This window comes from Culicoides brevitarsis, chromosome 1, assembly GCF_036172545.1.
Source record: "Culicoides brevitarsis isolate CSIRO-B50_1 chromosome 1, AGI_CSIRO_Cbre_v1, whole genome shotgun sequence".
NCBI classification, from domain to species: domain Eukaryota; kingdom Metazoa; phylum Arthropoda; class Insecta; order Diptera; family Ceratopogonidae; genus Culicoides; species Culicoides brevitarsis.
This window is the reverse complement of record NC_087085.1, coordinates 18,182,223-18,194,936: the sequence shown is the minus strand read 5'-3', so window position 1 is coordinate 18,194,936 and position 12,714 is coordinate 18,182,223. Positions and strand designations below refer to the sequence as shown.

Below are 12,714 nucleotides of genomic sequence, written 5' to 3'. Positions count from 1 at the left end.
TGTTCCCCGAAGCATCGTTTTTAGCATGTTGCTAGCAATATTTTGTCTTTTTTTGTGTGTCACTGGTATTCCAAGGTTTTCTTTTTTTTTTTTTTTAATCCGAGCGCGTGGGTTTCACAACTTTTTTCCTCATTTAAACATTTTATTTTACAAAAAATTACTACAAAGCACATAGAAACCTCCCAAAAATTTTATGAAATTATTTTAAACGTAAAAAACTCATATCATGAATATTTAAGCATGCTACTGATGATGATGATAGGACAAAAGATGGGATATGTTGCTTCGCACCTGTTGCATGCACAATAAAATCTCTACTTTCAGTGCTTGAAACGAGAGTAAATAATGAAGTTTTAAATTAATTTTATTATTTGAGTGAAATAAGGTTTTCCCTTTTAAAAAGGACTCACATTTGTCATGAAGATAGAGATAAAGTTGAGTTCTGGTAATTAAAAGGCATCAATTGTTTTAACTTGGGTTGGAAAAAAAAAGTTTTCCTATTTGCAGTTTATTATTAAATTCCTTTCAGATAAATTTACCGGGAAACGTAATTTTGCGCCATTAGTCATTGGTTGAGTGTTTTTGAATGCTTTACCTTTCATGGACTTTTGTTTTGGAATTTTCAATGAAAAATCTTCGTATATGGTGAGTTGAATTACCGGTAAACCACTGCTCATTTGTCTCTCTTTATCGTTTTCTATTTTTTATACAATTTTTTCTCTCTAATGAAAACATTCATTTTGTTTATTTTTTCTTTTTCTTGTCCCTAAATGAAAAAAAAAATTAAACCTGCTTTTTGTTTTTATTTTCATTAGAGCTTTAATTAAAAAAAATAAAATGAATTAAATGTTATTCATGCCATTCTTGGGAAATCTGGGGAATTATCTAGAGATACTTTTGATGATTTGTTCAAATAATAAAGTTTTGGTTTAACTTCGTTTGCCGAACTTTTTTTTCTGAAACGAGGCTAAATTATTGTCGCCTTAAAAAAATCACAAAAAATATAAAATTCTAAATATTTTATTCACTCATAGCGAGAGAGAGCATGAATTCGAATAAGTGTGCAGTAGGTGTAAATTTTATTTCATACATAATTTATTTAAACGGAGCACATGTAAAATTTTGTAAATGTACATAACAAAAAGGACCTGATTGCGATGCTTTTTGTACGAATTTTTTTTATTTGTATTTCTGTGAATTTAAAGGGAGATTTTTTAGGAAAATTTAATAAAAATCGCTTTAGGTTGTTGTTTTCTGTCTTTTTACTGATTTATCAAAATTTAGAAAATTTTTAATTTATTATTTTAAAAATTTAAAATTTTTTTATTGAATAAAAAACTTATTTATTTTCAAAAAAAAATTTAGATTTATTTTAAAAATGAGTAAAAATATATTTATTTTTTTTTAAATTTAAATAATTTAATTTAAATTTATTTTTAATTTAATTTTAAAATAATTTAAGTTTTAATTTCAAAAGAAAAAACGAATTTAATTTTTTCGAAACTAAATAAATTTATGTTTTGTGAAATATTTTTTTTTCTTAAAAAATAAAAAAAAAACTTTAAAAAATAAATAAATTTAAAAATGAAAAAAAAAATATAAATTAATTAATTAATTACAACAAATACCGTAATCTACATAATGCTAAGAGAAAAAAAAACCGTTAAAATTCAAATGAAACAAAAAAATGTAGATAAATTAAGAGAAGGCTAATTTTGAAGTTAAGAGAAAACAATTTCTCTTAAATTTTTAACATTTTTAAATATTTTTTTAAACAAATTTTAGTTGTATTTTTAAATGTTTTTGACACAAAAATGATAATTTTAAAATAAATAAAAGTACAAAATTAGTTGAAAATTCAAATATTTTAGTTAAAAATTTTCAAAAATTAGAATTTGAAACAAAAAAATGTTAAGAGAACGAATTTTGACTTCCATTTTCGTTAAGAGAACAGATTTTTAAATTCTCTTAGCATTATGTAGATTACGGTAATAATTAAAAATAAAATGATTTTTGTAAAATTAAATAAATTAAATTTTCTTTTAAAATCCAGCCAAAAATACGCTTTTACTTCAAAACTTGTAATTTTTTTTTTAAATTTTAATATTTTATAACATTCACATGAGTGACGGTAAACCACAAAACCGTGAAGCGGAATCCTTCTGACTGAATGATATTTCAAATATTATTTCCATTTAAAATGGAGACGCCTTGTCACTTAATATTCCGTCAAAAAAAATCTAGAACGCGTTCAAAAAACGCTGACTCAAAGGAAATTTAATACCATAAGTGGGTTCTTTGTTCAGAATTTTATTCTGACATTTTTTTCTATTGTTTACTTGCGATGCGCACGAATACTGTCTAGACAAACATTAATCATCCAACGCAAATAGCACTAATTGTGTCATGCTGGCCGAAAATTTCCTTCGTGATTTATTTTTAAGAGTATTTTAATCGTCCCACATTCGAAATTTTTCACTTCATAAAATAAAATATTAATTAACATTATTCAATTATTTGTGATTCGTTCGCCGATATAATTTCATTATTTCATGAATTTCGTAATTACATGCAACGCTCCCACAATAATTTGTGAATTGGTGATAAATGCAAAATTTTTGTTTGCTATTCAAGCGTTTACTGTATATTTGTTTCACTCATTTATTGCAATAAATTACGATTATTGTTGGGTAAATTGCTGTTTATTATTGAGTGCGCAAATATAAATAAACTTGTGTAAACAATCATTTTTATAACGTCGTCGATTGACGAGAAATTGTTTTTCTTGCGAGAAAAGTCGTAAAGCTTTCACAAACAATAACACGGAAAAAACAATAAAAAAATTTTTGTGCCCTTAAGTTGAACCCTTAGGAACGCCTTTTTACTTAATAAAGTATAACACCTTATCCGAACTGTGACCAAATTGAAAAAAAAAGTATTTTAAAAGCACTTTGCTCCAAGTTGTTAACGAAAATAATTTACCTTGACTTTTTTCCAGTTTGTTGTTGTTTCGAAATATTTCGCGCACATAAATTATGAGAACACATTTTACAACAACGAAAGAAGCTTAAAAAGATATAAAAATAATATAAAAACAAACTACCTGTTCAACGCACAGGAGCGACAACACAAGGCACGGGCAACCTCATAAAAGTTTGTCATTGTTTTGAAATGAACTTTCGCCAAAAAAAAAAGCGGCACGAATTAAATTTTTATCGAGAAGTTTGCTCGCATGCCTTCAAGCGTTTTTTTTTCGGGGACCCACATAACTTTTTACTTTTTCACTCATTTTATACACAAAAAATGTGTGTCAATTTTTTTTTTCTTGGTTCGGGTCTAAATAAATACATAATTCACTTTTAACACAAAAACTCTACTTTTCAAAAATTATTCCATTAATGTAAGAAGTCCCGATTTTTTGCTGTTGCTTTTTCTCCGCTGAATGGCAAGATTTGCGGATTTAAGAGATTATGTTTTTATTTTTTTGCTGAGGCTTTCTTGCTGAATTTAACATGACAGGCAACACCGTTGTCTTACTTTTTGATATTTGAACAAAAGCTAAAAAATACCGAAAACAGCCAAATAAATCATTTTGCAGGGAAAAGGGAACAAATTCTATTTTTGAAGTAAAATACCAGGCGTCTTCACATCCAAAATTAGAGGGATTTGCTGCGATATCGAAAAAAACGAAAAAAACAATGTTCGATCGATACAGGATACAAGGCGAAATAAGGAGCATCGTAATCTGTATCTAAATGGATATTTTATCCGGAATGACACTTTTATACGTTATCATAATGTACCTTATTGCAGTACATAAAATAATATGATGATGACGATGATAAGTAATCAAAATATATATTTTTATAGATTTTGCCGTAGCTTGGGAATTTTCTTGTTCGTCCTTGATTTTTATCCCGTGTTGTTCCTGTTTTTTCTCGATTTTTTTTTAAATTTCTGTTTTGTCTCAACTTTAAGGTGAAGGAAGAGAAAAGTAAATTGCGTTACAAATTTTTAGATTATTTTTTTTTTGCTTTCAGGCTTAGAAACGAAATTTTATTTTATTTTTTTATTTGTTCAAGATTCATTTTTCTAGAAAAACCAAAGCATTTTTATGTACAAATTACGTTTCATCCAATATTTTACGATATCTCTTTATTTATCTTTTTTATTTAATATCATTCAAGATTTGTGTCTTCTTGACCAATATTACGTTAAAAAAATGAAAGAAATAAAAAAAAAAGATTAAAGGAAAAAATTTCAATGACTCTTGAACGTGAATCTTGATTTATTTTTTGTTTGTGAAAAAAATTATAAACAATTTTATTTCATTCTGACAATTTGGGATCAAATATTTTCGCAAGAGATTAATTTTAGTTTACCCTCGTACGAAATATTTCATAAAATTAACCACGAAGTAACATCTGTCGATCCTTGTCATTACGTAAAAATGCCAAAAAATATGAGAGCAATATTCTTTCACATCGAAATTTGGGGCTTGTCGATTCCTTCAAATGATATAATCGCATAAAAAATCGTTTTTTATCTCCATATTTATCCAAAAGGCAAAAAGAAAGAAAAAAAAATTGGGTGATGATGGAATGAAGACAAGCCGCTAATATTGATGTTTTATTTATTTTTTTTTTAAAGTTGCACGAGCGAGTTTAACTTCACTTCGTGGAAAAAAGGTTTTTTTTCTAAGAAAGAAAAAAAAATCACAAAGTAAAAATAAGTTTCCATAGTAATTTTTTATCAAAGAGTTTGCATCTGTGTTCAAAAAGAGTCATTACGCGTTCATCAAACCCGCTCTAGAAATGACAACTTTTCTTATCTCAATGAGCTATTCGTCACCAAAAATTACTTTTTAATGAGCAATTTTTTTTTCGAATGTTAATCTTCGTGTTCGTCTGCCTTTTCCTTTATTCTAGATTATGATATTCTAAATCATCTCTTATGTAATTTTTCCTCCTTGCTTCGCAAGAGAGTGAATATTTCATGGCAAGCCAGATTGCCAGTAAGAGCATGCAAACATTCCTTTTTTTGTGATTAAAGTAGGACAAGTAACGAGTGTTTCATACCTGACAGTGTAAAATGTTGTACCGTGTTGAAAAAATAAATCGCTTAATTTAAAGTTTTTCCTTTTGTATATTACCTCATTTTATCACGAGATTTTTTTTTCGTTGGATAAAAATTTAAATAGGGGAGGCAAAAAACGTGCGATAAGGAATGATTGCATGTAGCAATTCTAACTTTTTTTTTTATTTTAAAAGTACCTAAGTTGTTTGCTGTAATTATTGCTTATCAGTGTCTTTTGATGCGTTTTTAACGGCCATTAAAAGTGCAATTATGAGAAAAGTGTGATTTAAAGTGTAAGAAGATATTTGCTGACTTAATTCTTGAAGTTTTCATAATAATTTTTATTATTTAAAAATAAAACATTTTAAAAAATATTTTTTTAATTAAATTAAAAAAAATAAAATATTATTTTATATAAGATTTTAATCGATTTTTTATGATGATGATTTAAAAAAAATAAAAAAATTATAAATTCATCAGAAAATACAAAATTTAATAAATTAAAATTCAATTAAACCAGAATTATTTTTTTTTAATTTTTCATGATTTGATTAAAGTTCCTTTTTCAAAGGATTAAAAAATTATTTAATTAATCTAATTAAATATTATTTTATAAAAAATTTTAATGATAGTTGAAAAATATTTGAAAAAAAAACTTTGTAACTTTAATTAGAATAAAAAAGAAAAAAAGAGTAAAGTAAGGAGGAAGACAAGGATTAAGTAAAGAGGTGCTAGATTTCTTGGTTTTCGTGTTCCCGTGCTCTGTCGGTTTATTATAATCGTATGTATTAATCATTAAAATTATAACGCAATATCGAGATTTTCTAGCCAATTTACTGCTTGATCGTCGGCTTCATGGAGGCCCTTCAAAACACCGGAAACTTTCTTTGGGGGCAATCATCAAGAATGTGAGCCGTTGTTTGTTCGTTATTTCCGCAAGAGCACGAGGGGTCGTCAAAGAATCGCCATTTGTTCATAAGATAATTACAACGTCCATGGCTGGTACGGAACCAATTCCAGGTCGTCCAGAGGCTCCGAGGGAGATCTAAACCAGGAACGCGTCCCGTTGGGTCTTCTATTAAGTCATCATTGCATGGAAGGTTGTCCAGCCGCCATTTTCACCATTATTACTCTGTCAGTAAAATATTCGTAGAGTTTTTTTTATGTGTTCGTGCCACGGCTTATTGAGTATCATTTTCAAAAACTTGTTCTGTGTTAGTTGAAAAATATGGTTTCTCAAAGATAATCCTTTAAAAAAAATTAAACTGCGAAATAAAAAAAAATTATAAATTTAAATAAAGTGACTTTAAAATTTATACAAAAAAATAAAAGCTTTTAATAATAAAAACAGAATATCAGATCAAAGAAAGAAATTTAATAAAATCAAAGAAACATTAAAACAGCGAATAATAAATTATGCAAAGTTGTATTGGACTTCAGCAGTTGCTTATCAATTTTCTTGTACTTTCATTGATATAAAATGACAGAGAAAAAAAAATATAATGGAAAAATCCAATATTCACTTAAAAATTCTCTCTATTTTCCTATTTCCATTTAAATCCACTACTGCAATAAATGCATAGAAAAAAAAAGATTTTACACTCACTTGCCTACGTCTCTAAGGGAACAAAGGAAAAAATCAGAAGAATCATCGTAAATGCAATTAATTTGCATAAGTGCCGTTTTCCCTCCTGTTTTTTGTTAAATTCAGCTGCCTTTAAAACAAGAAGTTTTCGAGATCACTCTGGGAAAATTCAAGAGATCGCTTTTTTGTGTTGATGTGATAATGAGATGTGCATGCCAAGTCAAATGCAAATATTTTAATTATTTTCCATGATAAGGACTTCATCGACATTACAAAATGGCAGTGAAAATTTCATTTTAATTCTGTGTTAACTGCATATTTTTGCTAATTGATGAACTTTAGCGCGAAACATTTAATTTAAAATGGATTTTCTTCGTGTTTCATCGTGTCTGTTTTAACCTCATTTATCATCATTAATTATTCACGCCCCGAAAAAGGCTCGATGAAAACGGCAAAAGTCATTGGAACCGTTAATCAACGTACGCTGCCAATTTTTCTCATTCGCTTTAACCCTTGCAACGGACAAATTACCGTTCGTAATTTACAACTTTTTCATTGTTGTACGTCGTGAACTCGATCCGGACACATTGTAACAGATATAAAATGTATTAAATTTCATTTATATTCCGTATCGACCATATAACGGCGGTGGTAATGAAACAGTAGCTAAGTGCGGAGGAGAGAAAATCAACCAGATGATATAGAACGGACATTAAATTTTCCTTCAATGCGCTTGCATTACCGCAACCAGCAGCTAGCAGAATAAAAAATAACAATAAAAAGATACACGTGTTATTGAAAGATTTGTGTGTGGTCGATGTACAACGATGACTGCAGACTTGATTAATGTAAGGATCGTCATGTGAGAGGTACAGCGAACGTTACCGGAAGGAAACTACTTAGACATGACATGTGAGTATGTGGCACGTATATGCGCATCTGATTGCAAATGGGTTTTATTTATGACATAGTTTTAACATGAATACGTACGAGAATGCCAGAAGATGTGAAACAATGTGTTGTTTCTGCATCACGACGAAGACTATCCACTTTATTGATTAGATGAGGGTGATATAAATGAGATGCTGTCCAATGTTGGAGAAATTGAATTTTTTTAAAGCAAAATTTTACGATATTATTTATTTTAGAATTTGATTATATACAATGAAATGGTAATGAAAAGTTTAATGATAGTTCTATTTTCTCTAAATTTTAAAATATACTAAATGGAATGGAAATATATAAAATTTGGTGATAAATAATTTTATTTTTTTGTTTTTAAATAAAATTGACTCATGTGAAATAAATATCCCTTTCCGGGGCCAAAATTTTTTCGATTTTTTCCGCGTTTTGAAATTTCTCTTAAATTTCAAAGACAAAAATTCAAAAATATTTTTTTGTTGAAAAGCTTGAACCCTTGGCTTTCAAGTACAACTTGAATTATTTTAATAGCTGAACTTAAAGTTATTGAAAAATTAGTTTTTCCAAATTTTGAAATGTCCTCCTCTGTGGACAAAACCGGGAAAGGGATAAAGTTTTAAAAATTTCATCTTTCAACAATTTTTTTAAAATATTTACAATTTGTCAAAAAAAAATATTGATTTTCATTAATTTTTCTAAATTTTTTAAAAATACAATTAAATTATTTAAAGTTGACGAGAAAAATAAAATTATTATGTGATAAAAATATTCCTCGAAAGATCTAAAAATTTTAATTTATTAAAATAAAAAAATGTGATATTTAAATGAAATTTTGAAATATTACCGTAATAAAGATAATGCTCTTATCTCTTAAAGAAAATTAAATTAAAATAATTTAATAAAATAAATAACTTAATAATAATTTTAATAATAAATAAAATAAATAATTTGATTAAATTAATTAATTAAATTAAATATTTATTTAATAATTAAATTAAATTAAATTAAAATATTTTTTGTTTCAAATTCTTATTTTTAAAAAATTTTGACTGAAAATTAATTTTGTATTTTTATTTTAAAATACCTAATAATTTTGGGGTCAAAAAATTAAAAATTGTTAAAAAAATCATCAAAAATTGTAAAAAAAATTTTAACTTAAAATTTAGCCTTCTTTTAATTTATCTACATTTTTCTACATTGCTATATTTAGTAACAATTTTTTTTATTCGAACAAAGTTTTCGGTGAGAAATATAAAATGATTTTAATGGCTTTTTAAAAATTTTAATCCTTATAGCTATTCATGTAAACATGCAGCAATCAAACCAAAAAAATTCCATTTAGTAATGCATCCATTTTAATATTTCCCACAATATTGCGTCTAAATTTCTTATCGGAAATGTTTGAAAATCACAAAGTTTGCAAAAGCAATCAGAATAACCATAAAATGCATGCCTTTTATAAAGCACGTACTTAAAATATTAATAAAGAGGATTATCTCGCTCTTAAATGGTTTCAAACATGAGGATTAAAATGAAATTATAGTAAAACGTTATAACAATTGGCTATCCGAGCATAGAACGCTTTTAAAACTTTATAACTTTGTGCATGTGTTGACGCAAATTTTTCCGGCTACTGCTGCCCTTGTAAAGCAAACAATAAAAGAGGATCGAAAATGTTCAATAAAAAATATTTCTTTGTTTCAAAATTTTGCGGATAATGTTATGCAGAGGATATTGAGTTTACTAAAACACCCACTCATTCACTCGCGTTTTTGAGTTATTTTCATCACATGCAGATTTATTGTTCAGTCTGCTCGTGGAATGCGATTAATTAAACCACGAACAGTTTATAGAAGCCGAAAATATGTGTAGGTACTTACCGACTCGTGGTCGAGTTGACGCTCGTGTTGCTCCGCGAACGACGCGAAATAATGCTGTCGCCACAATTCACAACGGTGCCTTTGCTGATGCTGAACGTTCGGAGTCTGTACAAGTCGTCACTTTGGCGCGGATTGTAGGGACGTTCGGGCAACGAACAAACCCGAGGACGAGCATGGTCTGGAACTGAAAAAGGGGAAAAAATATTAATAAAACAATATTTTTTGATAAGATTATTTTTTTTTCGGGAGGTTATTAACTGCCTTTGACAAGCCACACTCGTGCTCATTATTATTAAAAATGGCAGATAAGTAGATAAAAAAAGCGTAATTTATGATATTTATGAGAATTTTTTCATGACCCTTTTTTAATAAAACGTGAGTGGATGTAATTTTGACATATTTTAGCCCATCATGTTCCCATTTATTAGACAAATAAACCGTTGATGACGCACATTAATTCGCTACGATGAATATGACAAATCAATATGTCATGAGCAGGAAATATCTTTTGTCGAAGCGGAATAGGTGACGAAGTAGAAAAGCAAAAAAAAAAAAAAATGAAAAATTGTTCTTTGTGCCGTGATTAGTGTGTCAAAGTTCAAATGAAGTCAGGGGCTTCCTACACAAACACGAAAAAAAAATGTAACATTATCCAATTAGTTAAAACAGAGAGCAATTATAAATGAGCTCGTTTGCAGAAACAAACTACAGAAATCACTTGCTCATGTACATAATTACGACTAACAGACATTTTCTAAAGATTTTAATTAGTTTTCCTCGAGTTAGTTAGAGCCCCATGGATTGAAAAGTGAGGAAATTAACCCATTAAAAAGTTTTTAGTTTGGTATTGTAGTTGACTTGGGCCTAAAAATTTTAATCTTTTTCGAATCTTTTTGAAGGTTTGATTTTTGGAGCCTAAATTTTGGAACATCTTTATTGGAAAACTTACAGAATTTAGTGACTTTCCTAATTTATAACGATTTTGAACAAAAATCAAAAGGAAAACTTGTAGATTTTTTTCTTATTTCAATTACTATTTTTTTATTATTCCGCTTCAAATGAAAATCAAAAATAAAGTCCGATGCCCCATTTTAAAAGTCGAAAATCCAATAAGGCAAAAAAAAAGTTAAAAATTTCATCAAAAAAGGCCGTATTTTCATAATTTTTCAAGATGTTTTTAGAAATTATTTTAAAAAGTTTAAAATTTTTAATAATTTTTGTTTAAAAAATCGTAATTTAACATAAATTTTCTATTTAAAATTTTTTTTTGCAAAATTACTGAATTTATTTTTCAAATTTTTTTGACAGTTAGGTATTTTTTATGAATTTTTTTCTTTAATTTTTTTTTTAATATGTAGGTAATATTCTGAAATCTATTTTAAATTAAATAAATCTCAAAAAGATAATTAAAAAAAATAAATAAAAAATATTTAACACTCAAAAATAGTTAAAAAATTTTTCATTTTGTATGAAAATATTATTTCAAATTTTTTTTTTATTTTGCCCCCTTTCATTTTATTTTTAAAAATTTTGAACTTTATTTTTGATTTTCATTTGGAGCGGCCTTAATTTAATTTAATTAATAAATATCAAAAAAATATTTTAGGGCAAAAATTAAAAATACTTAAAAGTTTATTAAAAAACTGTTCAAAATTAATTTAAAAAAAATGTTTAATGAAAAATTTCTAATCACACGAAATCACGAAATAGGATGATATGAAGGACCTCTAAATTTTCGTAGTTATTTTTTTCCAAAGTTTTATATTTTTTAAATTTTTTCTTGATATAAATTTTGAAAAATTTAATAAATAAAAATTTTGAGATCCTTCTTTTTATACCTCCAGAACCTTAAAAAAGGTCACATCATCCCACTGAGTAGGAAATTGTATAGTTTTTGTATGTACGTTTCAACATATATATGATGACTATTGTTCATTCCATAAATTGAAAGCGATATTCTAATTAAAGTTATGCCAAAGTAATGCTTGAATGCTTTCGTTTTAGATACAATTTTATTTTGTTAACCGGAATTTCACAAGTTTTTCTTCAACTCAAATTACAAGAACCCATCACCAGCCACTTGTGTGGCCAAGTAACTTTTCTCGAGCATTGCCAGCAAAAAAAGCAAAAACAAATCATGAATTAATGATATTGAAATTTATTCATGCGAAAAGGGGTTTCTTTTTGTCAGAAAAGACCGTTCTCTTTCTCTTGTTGTTTGCGCGTTTTTTCTGTAGATACCTCATGACTAACAAAGCAAATAGTACTCAAGAGCCTGGAAAACAATTATCATTAATAATGAAGACAGAAAAGAAACAAGAACTTGTACTTAAAGAAAAAAAAATTATAAAAAAAAGAGCGGATAAAAAGTTTGTTGTGACATTATACGGCTCATTGTCGTAAATCGCAACAAGTGCGACGCTGTGAAAATGACCGATAAAATCACCCACCGGGACTTGAGATTGAATTCAAGGATGTTTCTCGTATTTATTCGCCTACAGCTTGAAACAATTTAATTTTCGCCGCAAAATCATTCAACTGGCAAAAACCGAACGAAAACGGACTTTGTTGGCATTTGTGTGGCGAAACATGATTTATGCATCAATTTACTACATTTAATTGCATGTATTCCCTTTTCATTGATGGAATTCGGTTTTTGTTCCATTCTGCTGCAAAATACTTCAGAAGCAATTAAAATACAAGCCGATTATGTTTGACGAGTCAATATTGGGCTTTTGTTCGTTTCATGACTTTTACATTTTGCTAATGGGGACGCCTGGCAACATGACTGGCAGAATTAAAGAAAAGTGCTACAAGAATGAACAAAGAGGTTAAAAGCTCGCCTGCAGGCACGACACATAAACATTACATGCATTAAGCACTTCATTCATCATTTAAACGACATGACTACACGACGAGGCAGCGCAGGTAGTAATCGCCGCCAGCTACAACAATATAACGTCATTATCTATATTTATTATTGTTTTATGTGCTTTATATGTTTGTTCTTGCTCCTTGCTGCCGACTCGCAACTCGCATGTTGATACAGAAAACAGATTAAGGCACAGGTAGAAGATGTTACTGACATGTCAAATGTACGGCGAGAAACGTGGCCTACTTTGACTTTACGTTACGTACTTGGTGCATTGTGAAAAATTTATGTTTTTTAAAAAGTTTGAAAAAAATCATATTTACTTTTACAAACTTTTCTAGAAGTTCAGAGCTCAGGTTAAAGTAGTGTTATGACAAAAA

At 27.9% G+C, this 12,714-nt stretch overlaps 1 protein-coding gene across 2 annotated transcripts in view; it reads right to left on the bottom strand.

Annotated features, from left to right (window-relative positions):
• The window catches only part of LOC134838112 (uncharacterized), a 40,818-nt gene that overhangs the window by 12,657 nt on the left and 15,447 nt on the right, over positions 1-12,714 (bottom strand). For both annotated transcript variants that reach the window (XM_063853573.1, XM_063853572.1), the window contains exon 6: positions 9,463-9,646. In XM_063853573.1, the coding sequence (XP_063709643.1) occupies positions 9,463-9,646 (184 nt within the window). The remainder of the gene's footprint in view (positions 1-9,462; positions 9,647-12,714) is intronic.